A 24,039-nucleotide genomic window follows, 5' to 3' on the forward strand; every position below is an offset into this window, starting at 1 on the left:
TTTATAAAGTTGATTAATCTTCACAATAAAGCAATTATGTCTCTTTTCTCTCTTCTTCCTTCCTCCCTTCCTCCCTTTCTCTCTTCTTCTTCTTTTTCTTTCCTTCCTTTCCTTTCCTTCCTTCCTTCCTTTTCTTTCTTTCTTCCTTTTCTTTTTTCCTTTCTCTCTCTCTTTCTTTCTTTCTCTTTCTTTCTTCTTCCTTGATCAATAGAAAGTTTCTCTAATTTTTATGGTGAACTGACATGATGCCATGGAATGCTGATTTAGATGGAACATTAAGCCCAGTTGGATTTTAAAATCCTTTATGCAGTCAAGGAAAACTACGCCCACCTCCATTAGGCAATGTCCTTCAATGCCTTGCATTCCACCCACAGAGTATTTTACCATATGGTCATTAATTTTTCAGCATTATAAAAATTAGAAAATTTATTTATTTTCAAAAATGTTTAACACTAACACTTAACCCTACACTAAAAATAAAAAAGCAACAATGTCTAGAAATATGTTTTGTTCCATCATAGCTTCCATTGTTAAAATGTGGAACAACAAGCTGTCAAAATTCAAACACCCCTTAGCGCCAAAAAAAAAAAAAAAAAATCATTCATTCTGACTTAGGAGCCTCCTCTTGGTATGATCTGCTTCACCCTAACTGAATTCATTGAGGATTACCGAGGTTGTGCATTGAAGTGTCCCTTCCAAAACCCAAACGAATCTCTCACACAAAGAGGACAACAGAAAAAGAGGCATGCAATTTACCAGGGCAGGCTGCTTACTGTCTTTTTTTTTCTGATTTGCTTTGCTTGTTTTTGTTTATGTTTTCATAAATCCTGTTTTGTTTAGCAACAGGTGTAACCCAGTTGCACCCACCCTAAAGTTTTTCTATTTCAGACTGTCTCCTGGCATGGAATGACTCCAGAAGGCTCAGCCAAGAAAATAATTATGACAAGCTCAGAGAAATCTATAAAATGTTTAAATAGCTAACTAGCATGTTAACTACTGGAGGAAGCAGGGAGAATTAAATGGAAATACTTTGAGATTAAAAAAAAAGAAGACAGCAAGAAAGCAAGCCACAGGGAAAGTAAGGGAAAGGAGCAGTGAGCCAGGAGCGAGAGGAGGCTGGCCTTGGAAGCAGCGACAGTCTGAAAATATAGGTGCTGTAAAATATTTACTTGTCCTAAGTGCTTTCTCCTCCCCTGCCTGGTTGTGCCAACTCAAAACCTCTTGTAAACTCTGCTATTTTTTATGGTTTTCTAGGTGCAGATGCTCATCAGCTCAAAGGTGAACTGCAGCTATTTCACAGAAAATAAACTTGGAATATGTTTATGTGATCGTTACTCCAAGACAGCAAGGGAAAAAAACAAAACGAAAAACAAAACGAATTCGGCACCTGAGGCATTTTAAAAATCTTGATCCTCACCAAACCCCACACCAAATTTGTGTCTTAGCCCCCTTTCACGTTCCTCCCCACCAGAATATAATCATTTGGACAACCCTAAGAGTCGCAAGCTAAGTCACTATTGTCACAGCTCGGCTTGTCTGGCAGTTTTGACACTGCCCAGCGTCCCCTCCAGGGAGCAGAGGAATCCGTGTAAAGATTTTACTTAATCATTATTTTTAACCTTTGGGGGTTGCAGCTAATGATATGAAAAAAGGCTTCAAAACCACACAATATACTGGGGCATAAAAATGGCCTATATCTGAAAATAACTCCAAGTTTAGCTGTTTTGGAATAAAGCAAATGTTTAAAGTAGCCTGAAGTGAAACTTGAATGTTTCAATAGGCCCAGCTGCCTGTGAGGCTGGCGTGGGGCTGGGGGCGGAAGCGGTGGTTTCTCTTTGAAGCCTGGCTGCCACAAGTCCAGGAGCGGCCAAATTGCAGAGAGGAGCTGCCTCCCCAGCCTGCGGGTCCCCCCCGGGAGCCGCTGAGACAGAGCCATCATCATCTCACTTCTTTCCTGAAGGCAGAAAAAGAGGAGGAAAACAAGAAACACAAAAGGAGGACTTGGAAGATTTAGGGCTCTGGATGCAAACGTTTTTGGGGCAATAACAGTTTAAAGAAATCAAGCCGCCGCCTGCAGCGGGAGGAACTATGTTGAACACCGAGCAAACTGAGGAGGAGAGAATTGGAGTTTTTATTTTCTATTTTGATAAAACAAACAAACAGACAGACAAGAAAAAACTGGGATCCAAGAAATGAAGGAGACAAGATGACCGAGTGGGAACTTGTCTCCAACGGATTGTTGCATTCTTTGTTTTCAGTAATGAACCACCAGCAAATCCAAAGGACCTACACCCTACGGTGTCCCCTCCTTGTCTTCCAAGTGACCTAGCAGCAAGCTTTTTTTTTCTTTTCTTTTTTTTTTTTTCAAATTCTGTGGTCTATAGTGTGTATCAGAAGAGAACCTCCTCCCCCATCCTCTTTTCTCAGCTGAAAACTGGCTCCCTATGTCACTAAGATTACAAAAGAGGAACTTCCAAGCACTCCCACGTCCATAAATACTCACCTCTGTGTGCAAACCTCACATTCTGCTTCCTCTCCTGTCGCTCTGTATGAACAGTCCATAACCCTTCGGCCACCCTCCACCTATGTGCTGGAACCCAAACGCACTCACCTACTCCAGGACAGCATTTGTCCCCTGTCTCTTCTGCTGCATCATCAACTTATACTTTTTTGACTATATTATTCCTCCATACAAACATGCTGCAATTCTCCCATTTCAGGAGAAAAAAGTTTCCCTTTATCCCACTTCACCACCAGCTACCATCCCATCTTCCAGTCCCCTTTATAATAAAACTATGAAAAGCATTATTTATATCAGTGCTGTCCAGTAGACATATAATGTGAGCCACATCTGTCATTTTAATTTTTCTAGTAGCCACGTGAAAAAAATTTAAAAAGAAACAAATGAAATTAATTTTAATAATAAATTTTTGGGGTTATTTTCAGATACAGGCCATTTTTATGCCCCAGTTCTGTACAGCCCCAGTTTCTCCTCCTTCCATCCTCTTTAGAACCCACTTTTCAGGCTTTTGCCTTCACCACTCAACTGACACTGCTCTTATCAAAGTCTCCAATAATCTGCTCTACGTAGAGGTCAGTTCTCAGCCTATCACTTGCCTGATGTTCAGAACTGTATTAGTCAAGGTTATCTAAAGGGACAGAACTAATTGGATAGATGAACGTATGAAGGGGAGTTTATAAGGAGAATTGACTCATGTGATCACAAGGTTAAAGTCTCACAACAGGCCATCTGCAAGCTAAGAAGCCAGGAAGCCAGTCTGAGTCCCAAAACCTCAAAAGCAGGAAAGCTGACAGTGCAGCCTTCAGTCTGTGGCTGAAGGCCCACGAGCCCCTGGCAAACCACTGGTGTAAGTCCAAGAGTCCAAAAGCTGAAGAACTTGGAGTCTGATGTTTGAGGGCAGGAAGCATCCAGCACAAGAGAGATGGAGGCCAGAAGACTCAGCCAGTCTAGTTCTTCCACGTTCTTCTGCCTGCTTTTATCCTAGCCGTGCTGGCAGCTGATTAGATGGTGCCCACCCAGATTGAGGGTGGGTCTGCATCTCCCAGTCCACTGACTCAAATGTTAATCCCCTTTGGCAACACCCCCACAGACACACCCAGGAACAATACTTTGCATCCTTCAATCCAATCAAGTCGACACTCAATATTAACCATTAAGCATCATTTAACCCAGCAGATCACTCTTTCCTGCTTGATAAACTTTCTTCCCTTGGCTTCCAGGATACCACCACACTCTTCTGGCTTTCCCCTTACCTCACTGGTGGCTGCTCCCCCGTCACCTTTGCTGGTTTATTCTCATCTATTCACCCTCTAAATTATGTCCCAGTGGAAAGTCCCAGCACTCGTTCTTCCATCCTCTTTACTTTTCTAGTCACTCTGTCTCCTGGATGCTCTCATCCATCTATTTGTTGACAAATCTCTACCGTGGATCTCCCTTCTGAACTCCAGTCCCATAATCTCCCTTTGGGCCCATATATCTCCAGTTGGACACTGCAAGGCCTATCAAACCTAATGTGTGAAAAATTGATCTGATCAAAGTTTGCAGATCCCTGCAAACTTTCTTCTCCTGCTACTTATCTTATCTCAGGATATGGCACCTTCTTGCTCCAGTCTTGAGAACATCCTTGTTCATCTTTCTCATACACTAACTCCAATCCTTCAACAAATCCTCTCAAGTCTACCTTCAAAATATATCCCAAATCTGCCCATTTCTTTCCTTCTTGTCTGCTTTGCTTCTCACAGTAGGTGGCTGGTACTAAGTGGTCAATAATAAATGAATGACCACTTCCTGAACCCATGAGAAGCAGAGACAGGCTGATGTTCCATCGTTTTATGCCCAGCTGCAGTTGATGTTACAGACACTATAATAATACTACAGAGCTGGGGGTGGGAACCAGAGGGGGCTGGAGATTTCCCTGAGTAGGGAAGAAGAGACACAGCAGAGTAGCTTGGTTGTGATCATTTGCAGCCTAACTAGGTGGAATGCCATGGCTGGGCCACTCCACTTTGCCATTCCTTATCCATCCAATGCCATTAACCTAAGTGTGCTAATCGCCTCCCCCAACTCCCTTCAAGAATCACCATCAATCTCTCTGGCATCGGTTGCTCTGATTATAAAGGCCCTCATGCCAGTCCCATGTGTCATCTTCCCTTCTCCCTCAACTTGATAAAAGAGACGGAAAACCCTTGTAGGCTCCTACTCTAAGGTCTAGAAATCAGTTTTGTGCTCAAGGAATTTTTTCTATGTCATTGAATCTAACATTTTAAAATCAAGTTGGAGAAATCACAAACTAGAAGATGTATAGATTTTGTATATAAAAATAAAAATTACTGCATTCATAAGAGACTAAACAATCTTAAAAATTGCTCAACAAACTGGAAAAAAATAGTCACAGAAACTAAGTCACATAATTAATATTTAAACAAAGCTGTAGGATCCAAAAGATGAATAAATATGTAAATGATATGAACACACAGTCCTCAAGAGCCAATACAAGTGGTTAGCAAATACTGAAAACTGAGTTGGGCAAGGTGGCTCATACCTGTAATCCCAACAATTTGGGGGACTGAAGAGGAAAGATGGGTTGAGCTCAGGAGCTTGAGACCAGCCATGGAAACACAGGGAGACCTCATCTCTAAAAATATGTTTAAAAATTAGCCAGGCATAATGGCACACACTTGTGGACCCAGCTACTCAGCAGGCTGAGTGGGAGGATTGCTTGAGACCAAGAGGTCAAGGCTACAGTGAGCCATGACTGCTTTACTGCATTCCAGCCTGAGCAACAGAGTGAGACCCTGTCTCAAAAAAAAAAAAAAAAAAAAAAAAATAGGATTTGGACATTGCTAAGGAAATAAGAAATAAGAAATCTGAAATAAGAAAAATAAAACTTGTATTCAAAAGGTTTTATAGTAAATATATTTTTCTGGTAATAGTAAGACAGTTAAACTATTACATATATAATACTGTTATATGTAATAATATATATATATACTTGGTAGAATATCATGGAGTCATTAAAAAGAATGTTATACAAGAATTTATGATGATATTAATAAATATGTTAAAAGAGTAGATGTTAAATTATATATATGGTAGGATGCCAAATTATAAATTGAATAATAACTACATATGGAAAAAGATAGGATGAAAAAACACTAAATTATTAGTATCTTTGAATAGTGATAGTATGAACATTATTGATATTACCTATAATAAACATGTACTATTTATAATGCAAAGAATGACCTTATTTTCATAATAAAAGAAATGGGAAAAAATATACTTCTCATTCCATTGACTCAATTCTCACCTAAGCCTCGATTGTTCACTAGTTGGTTTGTATTTAATAAACACAATTTTTTTGTTTATTTAAGGGCATTATTTTAGAATTTAAATTATTTGCAAACATGTTTCCCAAAAAATGTAGCACACAGACCAGGTGAAGAAATAAGCAGTCCTAATTTCTTATTGGCTTAACAGAATAAGAAAGAATTTTAAAGAATGTATCCCCCCATCCCTCGCTGTTCCTCAAGGAGCTAAATAGGGCCTTATATCCCTGGGGTTTCCCTTCCTTGGAAAGGGACAATCGAAATGTGACTTCTTATCTTTCTTGAAAATGCAGGATATAGAGGTAAACAAATGAATTCTCTAAGCAAAGAGTAGAGAGACTGATGTGACACTAATCCAAGAAAGCCAATATAACACAAAACAAATTAATACTAATTTTGTATCATTGAACACCCTTTCAATATTCAAAATTTCCAGGTAATCTCAAAAATGCCTTTGTACTATTTGTTTCAATCAGGATCTAAACAATACTCATTATTTGGTTATATGTCTCTTAAACCTAAGAGCAAAATATTCAAAATGATGTAAGTGCCCAATAATAAGAAAATGCTTAAATAAATTATGTCATCACCATGGAAAGAAGAAATACACAGTTGATAGAAAAAATAATAATAATTGTTTTAAAAACCATTTACTAGTATGGGGAAATGCTCCTGAGCTCAAATTAAATAATAAAAATGTCATGCTCTTATTTCCACGGGATAAGTTTCTAGATAGGAAATTTCTGTGTCAAAATTTGTATATGCAATTCCAGCAAAAGTGTATGAAAGTTCTCACTTCTTCTCGTTCTCACCAGCACGGGATACTGTAGGTTTTAAATCAATTTGATAAGGGAAAAAGTATACCTGGACACTTTAATTTGGGTTGTGATACAGTTTGGACATTTGTCCCCTCCAAATCTCATGTTGAAATGTAATTCCCATTGTTGGAGGTGGGCCTGGCAGAAGGTGTTTGGGTTGTGTGGGCAGAGCCCTCATGAATAGCTTTATTTCCTCCCCATGGTAATGAGTGAGTTCTCACTTTGTGAGTTCACATGAGAGCTGGTTGCTTTAAAAAGCTTAGCATTTTTCTCTTTCTCCCTCTCACCATGTGACATGCCTGCTTTCCTTTTGCCTTCTGCCATGAGTTAAAGCTTCCTGAGACCTCACCAGAAGTCAAGCATATGCTAGCACCATCCAGAACTGTAAGCCAAATAAACCTATTTTCTTCATAAATTACCCAACCTCAGGCATGCCTTTATAGCAATGCAAAATGGACTAATACAGAAAATTGATAGCAAGAATAAGTAGTGCTATAAAGATACCTGAAAATGTGGAATTGGCTTTGGGAACTGGGTAATGTGCAGAGATTACAAGGGTTTGGAGAGCCTAGAAGAAGGCAAGTGGAGAAGGGAAAGTTTGGAATTTCTTAGAGACTGGTTAAGTGGTATCGAGCAAAATGTCAATAGAGATATGCACAGTGAAGTCCAGGCTGATAACGTCTCAGAAATGAGGAACTTCTTGGGAACTGGAGCAAAGGTTACCCTCGTTACATCCTAGCAAAGAACTTGCCTGCATTGTGCCCATAGCCTAGGGATTTATGGAAGGTTGAACTTAAGAGTGATGACCTAGGGAATCTGGTGGAAGAAATTTCTAAGGAGCAAAGCATTTAAAAAGTGGCATGCTACTTCTAACAATCTATGATCAGATATGGGAGGAAAGGAATGACTTCAAATTAGAACTTATAATTAAAAGAAAAGCAGAGTATAAAAGTTTGAAAAATTCACAGCCTGGCCATGTGGTAAAGAAAGAAAGAGAGAACTTGCCTTGAGTCTCAGAAGAGACTTTGGACTTTGAACTTTTGAGTTGATTCTAGAATGAGTTAAGACTTTGGGGGACTATTGGCAAGGCATGATTATTTTTACAATATGAAAAGGACATGAGATTTGGGGGGCCACGGGAAGAATGATATAGTTTGGATATTTGTCTTCTCCAAATTTCATGTTGGAATTTGATCCCCAGTGTTGGAAATGAGGCCTAGTGGGCAGATCCCTCATGAATGGCTTGGTGCCCTCCCTACAGTAATGTGTCCTCATTCTATTAGTTCATATGAGAGCTGGTTGCTTAAAAGAACCTGGCATCTCTCTCTTTCTCCTTCTCTCACCATGTGACACACCTGCACCCACTTCATCTTCTGCCCTGAGTAAAAGCTTCCTGAGAACTCACCAGAAGCCAAACAGATGCTGGCACCAAGCAGAACTTTGAGTTAAATAAATCTCTCTTTAAAATAAAGTCCCCAGCCTCAGGTATTCCTTTACAGCAATGCAAAATGGACTAATACAGACTGTTTTTATGTTGAGGTGAAGGTAAAAGTTATCCACATATGTATTGGTCATTGTATTTCTTGGATAGATTGCTTTTTTCTAGATTTTACCAGTCTTTACTTGTTTGTTTTTCCTTTCTTTTAAAAATATTTCTATTAATTTATAGAAGCTCTTTGTGAGGTAAAGCTATTAATTTTTTGTTTTCTATATGTGCTACAAATATATTTGCTCATTTTATTGTTTGCCTTTTCATGATAAACATTTTTAATTAATATATTGTGATATATAAAAGTTTTGAATTTTTATGTAGTCAAATACAATTTTGCTTCAAAATTGATTTGAAATGACATCATTATTACATCTTAAACTGACATATATATACTTCAGTCTGTTCCTAGATTCTACTCTTTACCAATAATTTGCTTGTCTTTCTCTGCAAGTACCACATTATTTTTATTATAATAGCTTTAGTGTATGCTGAAATATCTGGGCAAATCTCTTTTCAATAATCTTTTCCAAAATGTGTTGGCAACCCTTACACACTTTTTCTTCTACAAAATTTTATAATACATAAATAAATTATATACATATATCCCTCAATATCTGTGGGGGATTGGTTCCTGGACCTCCTGTGGATACCAGAATCTGGGGATGTTCAAATGCCTGATATAAAATGGTATAGTATTTGCATATAACTTATGCACATCCTCCCATATACTTTAAATCATCCCTAGATTACCTATAATACCTACTACAATGTAAATGCTATATGAAAAGTAGTTATACTGTATTGTTTAGAGAATAATGACAAGAAAAAGTCTTACATGTTTAGTACAGATGTAATTTTTTTTTTTTTTTTTTTTGAGACGGAGTCTTGCTCTGTCACCCAGGCTGGCATGCAGTGGCGCAATCTCGGCTCACTGCAATCTCCGCCTCCTGGGTTCACGCCATTCTCCTGCCTCAGCCTCCCAAGTAGCTGGGACTACAGGCGCCCACCACCAGGCCCGGCTAATTTTTTTGTATTTTTAGTAGAGATGGGGTTTCACTGTGTTAGCCAGGATGGTCTTGATCTCCTGACCTCATGATCCGCCCGCCTCGGCCTCCCAAAGTGCTAGGATTACAGGCGTGAGCCACCACGCCCAGCTACAGATGCAATTTTTTCCAAATATTTTCCATTCACAGTTGAATCCATGAATGTGGAACCCATGGGCATGGAGGGCCGACTATATATATATATATGTGTGTGTGTATATGTGTGTGTGTATATGTTTGTATTTATAATAACTAAGTAAAATAAATAAAAGTTCTCAGTTTCTGTTTTTCTTTTGTTTTGTTTTGTTTGAGATGGAGTCTTGCTCTGTTGCTGGACAGGCTGGAGTGCAATGGCATGATCTCAGCCCACTGCAACCTTCATCTCCCAGTGATTCTCCTGTCTCAGCCTCCCAAGTAGCTGGGATTACAGCCGCATGCCACTAAGCTTGGCTAATTTTTTTGTATTTTAGTATAGATGGGGTTTTACCATGTTGCCCAGGCTGGTCTCGAACTCCTTAGCTCAGGTGATCCACCCACCTTGGCGTCCCCAAGTGGTAGGATTACAGGCATGAGCCACTGCATCTGGCCCTCAGTTTCTTAAAAATGTATATTCAATTGCAATAGCATTAGATTTGTATATACATTTAAAGACTGACAAAAGCACATGAAAATTATGTTCTCTGCAGTAAAGTTTACAACTTGAAATAATTTAATATTACTTATATAATATTTAATAATTTAAATACTCCAAATTATTATAACCCAGTAGGGGAATGGTTAAATAAGTTATGGTATATCCACACATGGTAACTAGTCTCCAGCATTGGCCCCTTACTGAACCACACTTCCAAAGATGAAGGTATGGCTCTTGTCTAGTTCCCTTCCACATTAAACCAAGGCTGTCATGTGTGCCTAATAGAATATAGAAAAAGTATATACAATATCCAAGATTGGTCTTAAGCATTTCAGATTTCACCTTGGTCACTGGGAACACATGCTCCGGGGGAAGCCAGCTGGCATGTGAGAAGTCTGGATACCCTGAGACCTTCCTGTTATGAGAAAGCCCAAGCTAGTTCTGTGAGAAGTCACATGGAGAGGGAGAAACTACCTGCTATTCTCAGACTGTTGCAGCCATTCTAGCTGAGCCACCAAAAATATGTAAATGAAGAAGTAACCTTGGATATCCAATTCAGTCAAACCTTGAACTCCAGTCCTGCAGTTCCTGCCACCATTTGACAGCAACCTCATTAGTAACTTAAAATGAAAAGTACACAACTGAGCTTAGTCAACCCACGGAACAGTGAGAGACAAAATAGCTGTTTTCAGTCACTTACTTTTGGAGTGAGGGGTTATCTGGCCATAGATAGCCATGACAGAAACTGGTACCTGGAAGTGAAGTGCTACCTTAACAAAATCTAAATCTAAAACATGTGACATTGGCTTTGGATGAGGCAGTGGGCAAAGGCCAGAAGGCCTCAAAAAGATGATGAGGAGAATATTATTGGAGGCTAAAAGTAGAACTAGTGTTATGTAATGGTGAAAAGTTTGGTAATATCTTACCTATGACAATGTGGAAAATACAAAATATTTCTAATGAATTGGTGAATTTGACTGGAGAGTTCCAGACAGAACATTCAAAGTTCTGCCAAATAGTTTCTTTTAGCTACATATAAAGTAGATAAAAAGAGATGAGCAGGAGACAGAACTGTTCCCTTTTAAAATATAATTTGGAGAAAATATAGAGGTCCTAGAATCCTCTGTGTAGCCATCAGAAGGGTCTCAAAGTAAGAAAGAGCCTTAGGGTTATGATAAAGTAAAAGATGTGGCTGTAAGACATTTTATGAAACCTTAGATTTTAGGTTACCTATAAGAGATTTATAAATATTGCTTTTGTCCAATTGAATGACCCCCAGTAAGATTCACAGGCAATGCACAAAATTATTAACAGACTAGTACTGAGAAAAACACTATCAGCTTAGACTGAGACAGAAACAGTTCAAAATCAAAAGAGCCACAACATCCTACAGTCAGCAAGTCAACTGAGATAACCACTCAGTAACAATTACAACTTATTTCTTATGGATAAGAAGAAATGTCTCAGCAGAGATAAGAGCTATGAAGAACCATTTCTAGGTAACAGGACTGGGCCCTAATTTGGCACCTGGCGCTGCCAGCCTGAGATTCAGAATTGCTGTGAAATAGTAACTGCTGCATGCCCCAGCTCTCCCCTTTTTTGTATTACCCTATGTCAGTTTTACCATTGTTTTTTGGGTCTGGGGGCCATATAACGTGTCTCTTCAGTTAACAGGCCTTACACTCAACAAGTTGCACCTGAGAAACAGTACATGCAGTGTACTGAACCTGGTCCTGATTTCAATAGTGAGATTCTGGACCTTGACACTGAGCCTATTTCTATGATGGCATGAGAACTTCAGGGCAGTTTTAGAAGGAAATAAGTGTTTTTTCACATGAGAGATAAACTGTGGTGGCCAGAAGGTAGAGTAGAGTACTTGTCACCAAGTGGCTACCATCAATTCCTTTTCTCCTGTATGCATATGGCACTCCCTTGTCAAGAAGTGGAGTCAGGAAGATCTGTTGTGCAGTGATAACCAGTACAACACACCAGGAACACTAAGGGACATTCAAAGAATATGATAGACTTATATGCACCTGGAAGTAAGCCTGTAATATAGCATTAAGAAAAATAAGTATTTAATATATGTAGTATCACTCTATCATTAAACAAAATATATATATACACACACATATACATGCTTTCTATGTTTATCAGCAGGGATATAGACACATAGATACATACATAGAAATGTAGACAGATATAGAGTTGGTATATGTATCAATATATCTGTATAAGCATAGAATAAAATAGTCAAACTATACCTCAAACTGCTCATAGAAGTTATCTCTAAAGATTAAATTAGATGGATAGAGGGAAGTGAAACTTTTGTTTATTTAAATAAATTTTTTAAATGTGCTGGAATTGTAAGTAATTTCTGCTTTGAGGGATTTTCAGGATATTTTTAAATAAAATTTTAATTTATTATGCTTAAATGAGTGCTAGTATGTAGAAGGCAGTGTGTTCCTTGTCATTTAAGTTACAATAACAATATCAACCATCCTGTAAAAGTAAAAAATCATTTTAGAAAAAATGATGTATTTTTATGATCAAAGAAAAATTATGTACTTAATGCAAAATATGGAAAGAAATACAATGGGTTCTCCTATAAAGCCACATTGTTTCCAAAAACCTAGAACCTCTGCAAAGTCAGGCATTGCCAATAATAGGACTTATCAGTAAAAATAGAGTCTATACAGCCCTGAAAACTTACAAAACTATGTAACGAAAACAATAGCACAGTAAAATCTTCTGTGGCATTTGCCCAGCATCACAGTCAGATGATCTTTTTCAGCTTTAAATACTGGAACTTAGAATTCCTTCTTCAAGAGGGAAGTCCTTGAAGGCATTTGCTTCTAGTAGACACCAGTTTCATCTCAACTTGAAAATCTATTTAAACTCTATAGGAATTCAAAAACATGTACAGGGATAATAAATACTTTTTATTATACATCAGCTTTGTTTCTTGAAGCATATTGATTGGGCTTTTTCATGAATTGTAAGAAAGCTTGCTTTTATCTCTTCAAAACATTAAGGTGCTGGGAAGAAAGATCTCATATGAACCTACATGACTTCTACCACGATATAAGCATTCTTCTATTTATCAATCACCTATGAGTTAAATGACATTAACTAAATTCATGCTATAGTAGAACAGATGGTGCAACAAAATACTAATATTAGTTCTTTCTAGCAAAGCTGCATCACAGGAGAGGATCCCCAAAATTATGAGACTTCGAGCTTACATAGGGCAGCTAGCGCATTTGCCCCTCATTCCTTCTGGAAAGAGAGAGCGACTTTCACTCTGGAATGTAAGAAACCCTCTCTGAGGATGTGCGGGAAAGGTCTCTAGGTTTTTGCTACCCAGAAATGTAATGCAAATGACTCTACGGCAGCGAATTCTCTAAAGCTGTCTGGAACAATACACTATTTCTAGCTTCTCAGGCATATTTGCTATTCAATTATTGTTTAACCATTTTTGCCAACTTTCTTTGCTCAGAAAGCCAAGACTGTGCAGAAACATGAAAATATTCATGGAAAATTGTCTCCCAACACTACCCTGGAACTTGTCATCACCCCAAACCTCACTACCACCCAAATCACTAAATCAGGTTCCTACTAACTCCTTTCTATCCAGCTAGCTAGTTCGACTCCTCAGATTACAAGTGTTCTTCAACTTCTTCAGGACCCCTATTCCATTGACTCTTCTACTCTCTTCCAATCTATCAGCCTTCTTTTTCAAATTCCTCCTTTCCAAGCTTGAATTCCATTATATGTCATTTCAAGAACATATTTGCCAGGGCCCCAAACTCCATTCCTTTCTGTCTTTATATCAGCAGCTGCTAACAAGATCCCAATGTTGCCTGAACCCAACTGTCTTTTTTTCCTTTTTTTCCCTTAATCTTTCTAAACCCAAATACAGAAGTATTGCTGGAGAAAGCCACACACAGAGCGGATCTGCACTCTTGTGAAGTCATGAACATCAAAACCAGCATGTCCTCGACACATCTCAGCAAGATTCCCACAAGCACCTATCAGTTCTCTCTCCCACCTCTCTAGTGAATTTCTCAAACTTTCTCCAGTCTCCTCAGATCTCTGACTTGCCTTTTTATCTCGCACCTTTCCTCCCACTCTTAACAAATGACCTCACTTCCTACTTTCCATAGAAAACAAAAGCCAGAAGACAGGAACTCCCACAATGGACCCTTGTATCTGCACCCATTCCATTTTTTTCCCCTTTCTGTAGAATAAAATTAGTGCTTCTCCTTTCTAAGGCCAATTGCTCCAATCATTACACTGGCTTTCAGGAACCTTTCAGTAGCTCTTTTTTCTTTTTTTCGTTCAGCATTTCTCTCTTGCTTGGATCTTTCCCGCTGACATTTACACTTACTCAAGTTTCTCCCATCTACAAAGGAAAAAAACAAAATAAAACCTCCTTATACCTTCTAACCAGTCTCCCCACATTGATACTTGCTGCCTTCCCAATCTGTTCTCCACCCTGCAATCTTTGTGTTCTTTACAAATTACACAGTCACCGCCCCGCTCCACAACTCTACCCCACTTAAATCTCCTCAGTGGTTTCCCTAACCCTTCAATTGACAACCCAAATCCTTCACATGCCTTACAAAGTCCTGAATGACCTGACATATGCCCACATTTTCAGCTTTATTTTACACCACCCTCTTCCCTCACTCTCTATACTACAGCCTGACTGTTCTTTTCACAGTCCATCAAACGTACCACAGCCCTCTGTCCCCAAGGCCCTTGCACATGCTGCTCAAGAAGTTACCTGTGGCCTCATTCTGTTAACCTCTCCCCAGCCCTAAGTGACCAGCTCACCCAGTTCAAAAATTATCTCATTTAGGCAAGACTTCCCAGAAAAACAAAGTCAGATAACTTTCCTTTAGAATAATTACCTCTGAAATACATATTTGTGATTATTTGATTAGTATTCATGCCTTCCCACCAGATCATAAGTTCCATTAAGGAAAAAAAAAAAAAAAAGATTATTTCACTGAAGCCCAGCTAATAGTAGGTAAAGTACTAAAAATACTTTTGACGAATGGATGAACAATTTAAAAAATGAATGAAAGAATGAATGAATAAATAAACTAATGAATTAATTAAGACTGACACATTACTGGTCCTGTAATCTAGTTAGGATCTATAACGGGTCATATGAGATATACTGGAACTCTCTGTACTTGTTGCAATTTTTCTGTAAACCTAAAGCTGTTCTAAAAATAAAAGTTTTTAAAACAAAACTAAACTAAAGATACATTCTATACAGAGGAACAAAAATGAGAACAAACTTCTCGTTGGAAATCATGTAAGCCAGAAGAAAATGGAGTGATATCATTAAAGATTTTTTAAAAATTGTCAGCCAGAGTTCTGCACCCAGGAAAACATCTTTTAAAACTAAAGGAGAAATAAAGTCTTTCTTGAAAAGAAAAGCCGAGAATTAATTGGTAATAGGCCTGCGTTATAAAAAATGTTTGAGGAGGCTATCCACGTAGAAGAAATATAGCACCAGAGAGAAAGCTGGATCTACACAAACAAATAAAGAGTTGGGGGAAAGGAAATGAATAAAGGTTTAAAAATGCATATTCTTACTCCTAAGTGCTCTAAATGATAATGGATTATGCAAAGAAAAAGTAGTAGCGATATACTATGTGCTTGCAGCATATGTAAAATTAAATGTATAGCATGAGGTAAGAGATGAAGGAATTTGGATATACTGTTACAAGGTCCACACTACATGTGAAGTGATTTAATATTATTTGAAGGTAAACTCAGATTAATTAAAGATGCATGTTGTAACTCTAGGGCAACCACTAAAAATAAAAGTATAAAAGAGGTATAAATAATAAGCCAATAGTATTTTCAAGAGCTATCTGCATTTCCATATTCACTGCAGCATTATTCACAATCGCCAAGGCATCGAAGCAACAATCTAAATGTCCACTGACTCCTAAATGGATAAATAAAATGTAATATATACATATAAGGGAATATTATTCGTCCTTAAAAAAGAAGAAAATCCTGCCTCTTACAGCAACATGGATGAACCTGGGATACATTATGCTAAGTAAAACAAGCCAGACACAGAAGGACGAATACTACATGATATTACTTATATAATTAATCTAAAGTAGTTAAACTCATAGAAGCAGAGAATAGGAGGACAGTGGTCAGAGATTGTGGGAAGGGAGAAATGGAAGGTATGAGTCAAAGAGTACAAAGTTTTGATTATATAAAATGGATAATCTTAGAGATCTGCTGTAAAGCATAGGGCCTGTAATTGCCAATAATATATTGTATTCTTAAAATGTTGCTTTAAAAACAGATCTAATGTTGAGTGCTTTTATCACAAATAATAATTATTATTATAATAAAGAAAGAAAGCAGGAGGAAATTTTTGGAAGTGAAGTACAGGTTTATGGCATACATTATGGTGATGGTTTGATGAGTACATACTTATCTCCTAACTCATCAAGTTGTATAAATTAAATACGGACAGATTTTGTATGTCAATTATACTTCAATAGAGTGGTTTAAAAATATAATAATAAAAGTCAAAAATTGGAAATAGTACAAATTTCCTTCCATGGGTGAATGGATAAACAAACTGGTACATCCATACAATGGAATACTGTTTTACAATAAAGAGAAATAAATTACTCATGCATGAAACAATATGAATGAATCTCAAATGCCTTTTGCTAATGAAATAGGTCAGACTCAAAAGACTATAGACTATAGTTTCCCTTTATATGTTATTCAAGAAAAGACAAAACTATAGGGATGGAGAACAGATTGGCAGTGAGCAGAGGCTGGAGGCAGAAAAAAGACTGATGACAAACGGGCAACATGAGAAAATTTTTTGAAGTGATGGAACTCTCTGTATGTTGGTTGTGGTAGTAGATACCTTAGTCCCAACTATATACCACATACTTACACACAATGGAGTACTATTCAGTTATAAAAAAGGATGAGATCCTGTCATTTGCAATAACATGGATGGAACTGGAGGTCATTATGTTAAATGAAATAAGCCAGGCACAGAAAGACAAACATCATATGTACTCACTTATTTCTGGGAGGTAAAAATCAAAATAATTGAACATATGGAGAGTGAGAGTAGAAGGATGGTTACGAGAGGCTGGGAAGGGTAGCGGGATGCTGGGAGGAGGTGGAAATGGTTAATGGGTATAAAAATAGAAAGAATGAATAATATTTTCTGTTTAATAGCACAACAGGGTGACTATAGTCAAAATAATTTAATTGTACATTTTTAAATAACTAAGAGAGTATAACTGAATGGTTTGTAACACAAAGGATAAATGCTTGTGGGGATGAACACCCCATTTTCCACAATGTGATTATTATGCATTACATGCCTGTATCAAACTATCTCATGCACCTCATCAATATATACACTTACTATGTACCCACAAAAATTAAACATTAAAAAAAACTATACACCACAATGAATCAATTTTATAAAATTCAAATTTAAAAAAATGAAGCTTCTCTTACACAAAGAGAAGAGAGGAATGAAGAAAAACAGTCCACCCTCCACACCTGGTCCTCTACAGAGGGGGGCTTGACACCAAGAAAAATCACTGCCCTACCAAGCCACCAAGGCCTTGGGCAAACCATTTAGCTCTGTACTTCACAACAGCTTTCAGGAAAACAAAAATGCACGTTAAGATATAATAATCAAATCAGATATGTCCTGACACCCCCCCGTCCCTCCACTAAGCCCCTGATTAGAGGCCAACACTGCAGAATGTTTGAGCAAATATAACAACTTTTTTCCTCTTCAACAAATCGAGGACTGGGAAGCCTATAAATGTGCTATTTCAGCTGTTTTTAGCAGCTTATCATGATTTTGTGAAAGTCTGGCCCCAAGACTTTGGATCCCTTCTTAATAACATTTAATGCTACCATTATGTAACTGAATCCATTTTGTCAGTGGAGTGGGAATATCATTAAACTGTAATTCATATTACTGTCTTCTAGCTTTCAGACCCTCAAGTCCCTGAGTCCAGAACACCAGGAACTTGAAGCAGGGAGTGATCCTAATCCTTCCCCCGGCCCACTACCCTCCTGGGTCAGGCTGTTTTCCACGCTGTGGTGTTACCCGTTTCGTTATCATCAAGACCTTGTGATGGATGCTTGAGGCTCACAGAGTGCGTGCGTGGAATCTGTAGGGCTCCTCCTTATCTGTCAATGCCTTAAACTTCCTGATGCTGAGTGACATTCCTCATTTTGCTGAATCTCAGTCCGGGTGCAGAGTATTTTTGGAAATGCAATCATATCAGGAGATGGTACTTTTTACATCAGTTGCCCCCTCAACAATAAGTATATACCTGGCACTTTGCCACCTAATATGCAAGTAGCCACATTATTATTGAAACCACATGTTCATTAGCAAGGTTGGCACCAACTCAATCTCCACTGTCCGAAGTTAACGTTATGTTCCATTATAGTCCAGACAACAGGACAGTGTAGGATACAGTTTGGGCATGAGAACAAACAGTCTTATTTGACGAAATCTGAGTCTTCAACTGTTAGAAATATGATCCAGATTCTATCTTGACATATGTCTGCACTGATGTTTCAGAAAAGGACATGTTTTGAAAGAAAATACCATTCTTTTAGTGTTATCTTTGCAAAATTGTATTTAATTCTTTCCACCACTTTCATGGACAACCGGAGTCTGCTGGCTTCTTGCTGGGCTAATCACTTCATCCCTAGAGATTCCACAAGAGTATTTCACTTAATATAAAGGAGTGACTCAGAATCATTGCTTTCAATTAAGAAAGCCTGAGAGAGTTCTGAGAACAGTGTTCTCTTCTTTTAGAAGTAGGGAGGAGGGGTGCTAAGATAAGGAGGGAGAGAAGGAAAAAAGAGAGGGGAAAAGAATATAAGAAGAAAAAGACTTGTGTATTCAAAATGAAAGCATCAATTCCATGCATTTTGTTTCATAAAATTTAATTCAGATTGCACAAGTTCTCAGGCTTTCAGACATTATGATGTACAATGTGTAATTAATCTCTTGCTCCATCCTGATAGAAAGACATACTAGATTTTTAAAAACTTATTATCATTATTTATTGTCCTGTGTGTGTCACACGTAGGTCAGAGAGCTTGGATTTTTTGTATCCCTTACTGGTGAAGCAAACCCACTTTTTGCATGTATGCTTAACAAAGGTGCCAAAAGTATTTGTTTAAACCCATGAGTTGCATTGCTTTACAAAAGTTTCTTATAGCTTACATATGTTCAAGTCCTTTCTCATTTATATGTAGCAATCATAAGCAGAATTTCACGAATTAAGAAACGTACGTGTGGGACATGGATCAAAGGATTTTTATGTTTGCTGCTGGAAATAGTGGCCTTGAAGACCAGGTATTTTCCCCAGATGATCCGTGAGGTATTATAATCTTCCCATGAATAGCTAGGCCTATTTAATAAAATATTTTCCAGAAATCTGAGGGTGACATAGCCTCACCAGTTTCTCCCAAAAGTAGCCATATTCCAACCAAAAGTAAAGAGTACTCTTAGATCAGTGTAAAAGCAGCAGTCAATAAACTACATTGGCGAGCAGACCATCCTACCAAGTTTCCTGACAAGTAATTTCTTGGACTTCCCGAGGAGATGATCTGAGCCAGTACTAGATTACCCAAAAGCAACACAAGTGTTTAGGCCCCAACAAGGCGAGAACACTAAATGATGACAAAATAACCTTTGTGAGAATTTGATACTTAGTTTTTTATAAAAACGATTAATCACATGGAAAAAGAATAAAAGTGAAAGTATTTTTTACTATCTTGTACTTATCTGTACTTTCTATGCTTATAGATAGTTTATTATTTTTCTTTTAACTGGTGTTGGAGGGGAATATTCTTTATGGTGCTAAAGGCATTGCATAGTCATCTTGCAGCTCTGGTCTGCTTACAGTCCTGAGACCTGAGAGGAAAATCCCTGACCTGTTGTTTCATAAACGTCCTCTCTTTTCTTGGACTCAGACGCCACCTCCGTTTTGGGTCTTCCCAAGCCCTAACAGAGCAAGCAAAAATTTCAGTGATTCACTCCTGTTTTCTACTTCACACAAATTCAGTCCAAAACCATCTGAAGATAGAAACACGGCCTCCTTTTCTTGGTGTGAGCAAAGGGTTAATGCTGACAAACTACGTGGTGAATGTGTCCCGGTCTGCGTGTGCTTGCACGTCTAGTCAGAACCGCTCTGCTCATGCTGGTTTCTTATATGACCTTTATAAGCAGCGAAGAAAGGCGTTCATTGTTTCCTTGCATCTCGTGGACTTAAAAACATGGTCCCCACAACAACTAAAAAGGCAAGTCAGGGAAGGAATGCCAAAAGCAAAAACAAACTATTTCACCCCAGGAAAAGCCATATATAGTCAGTTATGAGATAGTTTTTGACTTAGAAATTGCACCCGTATCTGTGAGATAGGTGGTGGATTGGATAGTTGTAAAATAAAGTTCGAATGCTCTCTTAGTCCCCATTCAGCTCCCTACAGTCTTCCTATAGTACTATGTAATTTTTACTTTCAAGCAAAAGATGGGGCTAAAAGTCAATAGTGTGAGCTCACCTGGCTGAATTGGTACTAGGGCATAATTCTTTTATATGATAGATAGATAGATAGATAGATAGATAGATAGATAGATAGATAGGCAGATAGATAGTAGAGAGAGAGATAACAGATAAATAATAGATGATAGAGAAAATTAGATTATATTATCTACAGTACTTATGTAGATATATACATGTAATATATAATTATATATTATATATTACATTATGCATATTATATTAATATATATTAAACTAATGTAGCATATATTATAACATAAATTAGTATTATACATTATTATATACATATGTTGGCAACCACTGATGATAATTGCCTGGATCTGTTAATCCATTAAATGTTGCTAAGTGATAATACTTTAATTCTCATTTCTTTCCCATGCATTACCTAGACTCTACCTCTAAGAGAAATTTCCCTTCATCAATTGTTTATTCCAAAGTACTTTTAGTATAGGAGAGGCAGGATAAATGCTTCATATTTCTTTTCTATTTAGTATTCTTTAAAATAATGAATTGGTTCCTCAAGTCTTCCTAAGGTGACAATGTGATGTTTTTAGTACCATTAAAAGTCATGCATTGAAATATATTTCATGTATCATGATTCATTGATATCTTTTGTCTTATTGTTGCTCAAAACTTAGCCAGTGGGAACTATTTCAAAGCGTTTCCTTTTCAGCATATCCTCTTACGTAGTCTTATAACTTCCTTGAGCTTCATTGCTTTCTGGTGTGACAAGATGCTCCAGACTATCCCTGAACATTGTCTATCCTAGAGTTAGAATCACCCATTTATCTGGAGTCCTGGTTCTTTCTATGGGGAAATGGGACTTAAAGAACACAATCTGAATCCTACAGCTACTCATTGTCACTGTGATGGTGATGGGTTTTATTTCTTTGCATTAAAAAGATGGATTTTTTTAGTATGTAGGACATTTTTTGAGATAAAATACATCTCTGTTTACACTGCTGCCTTTTTACTCAACCTCCTTCATCTTATATTTGAATTTTCTTTTTTGCATGCGAAAAACTCTAGCTCCAAATGACACTCAAAATATGTTTTTAAACTTGGGTTTTTATCAATCTGATAGTTAAGTGCTATCTCAACATAATTTTAACTTGCATTTCTCTTACTATTCATGAGATTGTGTATCTGTTCACATGTCCAAGGGTTTTTGCATTTCATTTTTTTGTGACTCGTGTCTATCTCTAGCTGACTTTTCTATAGAGTCATTGGTCTCTAAAAACCTCTCTGTCTTTAGAAGCTCTATTATATAAAAATATAACATTTTGTCCATTATAGAAATTACAAATAATTTTTCCCGTATTTGTCTCTTTTTGTTTTTTGCTTCTCTTATGGCAGTTTTTTCAGTCATGTAAAATTTGTTTGTATGCATATATTATCAAGTGTATCAACCTTTCCCATTGTTTCTTCTGCATTCTTAATCATAGTCAGGAAAGTGCTTTGCTATTTTTTTCCTGTTACTTATACAATGTCGTTGCTTACATTTAAATCCCTAATATATTTAAAGTTTATTTTGATGTGCAGTGTGAGGAATGGATCCAATTTTATCTTTGCAAAAGGTCATCCAGTTTTCCCAAAAACACTTTTTAAAAGTCCATCTCCTTTCTCCAGTAATTTGCATATGTAATTGAATCCATTTCTGGATTTTCTATCTTGATCCATTGGTCTGTTTGTGTATGCAAACCATACTTTCTAAATTATAAGGCTTTATAACGTTTGCATTATCAATTTCCATTAGTCCATTCTCTATTTTTGTTCTTTACCTGGCTATTCTTTCTTGTTTCTTATTCCAAATAAACTTTTTAGTCAACCTGTCTACTTGGTTACTAAAAAAAATGGAATTTTTACTGGGATTGCATTACATTTATAAATTAATTTAAAGAGGACTGACAACTTTATTATGTTGAATTTTCCAATCCAAGAACATAGTATGCCTTTTCATGTGTTCAAGTTTGCTTTTACAAACTAACACTTATTTTTCAGTAGAATGTTCATGAAGTCTCAAGGGAATAATATTTTGAGGTTTTTTGCATAGTTATTACAGTTTATCTCTGACCTTTATAATGAAATAAGTTTGTCAGTTTCACAAGGTACGATATCTTTGACTATTTCAACTCTTGACTTTGTTAAATGCATTATTATATGGTCTGCTGCAGTAAAGTTGAAAAGTCTTATGTAATCTCATTCCCTTTCCCTTATCAGTGACTTCATTTTTTTGCCTGATTGACCAAAGGATTGTTTCTTTTTCTTTAAAGTTCATAGTTTTAGTGAAAATATCTCTTGAGTCATTTTCCCCAGGTTTGCAGTAGTATCTTTCAATAGTTTCAAGTCAGGAAATTTTTTTGTGAATCATAATTTCAAATACTTGTTCTATATCATGGTTTTGGTTCCCTTTTGGGGAACTCCTAATATACAAGTGTTGGACGTCCCTGCCTATTTTTATAGCTGTCACCTTCTCTTCCATCCTTTTAGTGTCTTCATTCACTTTGTTTTTAAAAGTTTTTTCTTTGTTCTTTCTTCTATTTCTCTGAAGGTATCCATTTGTTCTTGGGTTTTCTCTAATTTAGATTTCAACACTAAACTTGATTTTTTTTATTTTAAAATTATTTCCCAAGTTCTGCCATCTTTCCAAATCTTATTTTTCTCCAATCACCTCATTTATGAGTTTTTCTAATTCTTATTTGTGTTGTTCTTTCCTATCTATTATTTGCTTCTCAACTTCTTTTGGCCTGTTTTGAAATATTAGGTTGCAGTTTTATTTGCCTTGTGGACTTATCTTTCTGGAGTGCCTTCATTGTAGAGACATTATTTTATTCATTTTCTCTTTTTGCTTATAATAACTTTACATATTTTTTACTGTAATCCTTTTCTGTTGCTCATGTTAGGGTAAAATGAGTATTCTTATACTTTACAATGGTAGGGAGGACCTAACTTTATACTTGGAATACTTGCATCTGTTTGTTTGCTTTTTTTTTTTTATTATTTTATTTTTTATTATACTTTAAGTTCTAGGGTACACGTTCACAACGTGTAGGTTTGTTACATATATTTACACGTGCCATGTTGGTGTGCTGCACCCATTAACTCATCATTTACATTAGGTATATCTCCTAATGCTATCCCTCCCCCCTACCCCCTCCCTACAATAGGACCCTGTGTACTGCTCCCCTTCCTGTATCCAAGGGATCTCATTGTTCAATTCCCACCTATGCATGAGAACATGCGGTATTTGGTTTTCTGTTCTTGCAATAGTTTGCTGAGAATGATGGTTTCCAGCTGCATCCATGTCCCTACGAAGGACACAAACTCATCCTTTTTAATGGCTGCATAGTATTCCATGGTGTATATGTGCCACATTTTCTTAATCCAGTATGTCACTGATGGACATTTGGGTTGATTCCAAGTCTCTGCTATTGTGAATAGTGCCGCAATAAATATACGTGTGCATGTGTCTTTATAGCAGCATGACTTATAATCCTCTGGGTATATTCCCAGCAATAGGATGGCTGGGTCAAATGGTATTTCTAGTTCTAGATCCTTGAGAAATCGCCACACTGTTTTT

General features: G+C 37.2%; 1 protein-coding gene across 10 annotated transcripts in view; it reads right to left on the minus strand.

Annotated features, from left to right (window-relative positions):
* The window catches only part of LOC105490730 (uncharacterized), a 442,742-nt gene that overhangs the window by 264,601 nt on the left and 154,102 nt on the right, over positions 1-24,039 (minus strand). The window contains exon 4 of one of the 10 annotated variants that reach the window (XM_011756625.2): positions 12,759-14,242. The exons of the other annotated variants lie outside the window; for them this stretch is intronic. Coding sequence (XP_011754927.1) covers positions 14,224-14,242 — 19 coding nt within the window. The 3' untranslated portion in view covers positions 12,759-14,223. Of the gene's footprint in view, positions 1-12,758; positions 14,243-24,039 lie in introns of those variants that run through there. 10 annotated transcript variants of the gene reach the window in all.

Source organism: Macaca nemestrina, chromosome 16 (assembly GCF_043159975.1).
Source record: "Macaca nemestrina isolate mMacNem1 chromosome 16, mMacNem.hap1, whole genome shotgun sequence".
Lineage (NCBI taxonomy): Eukaryota > Metazoa > Chordata > Mammalia > Primates > Cercopithecidae > Macaca > Macaca nemestrina.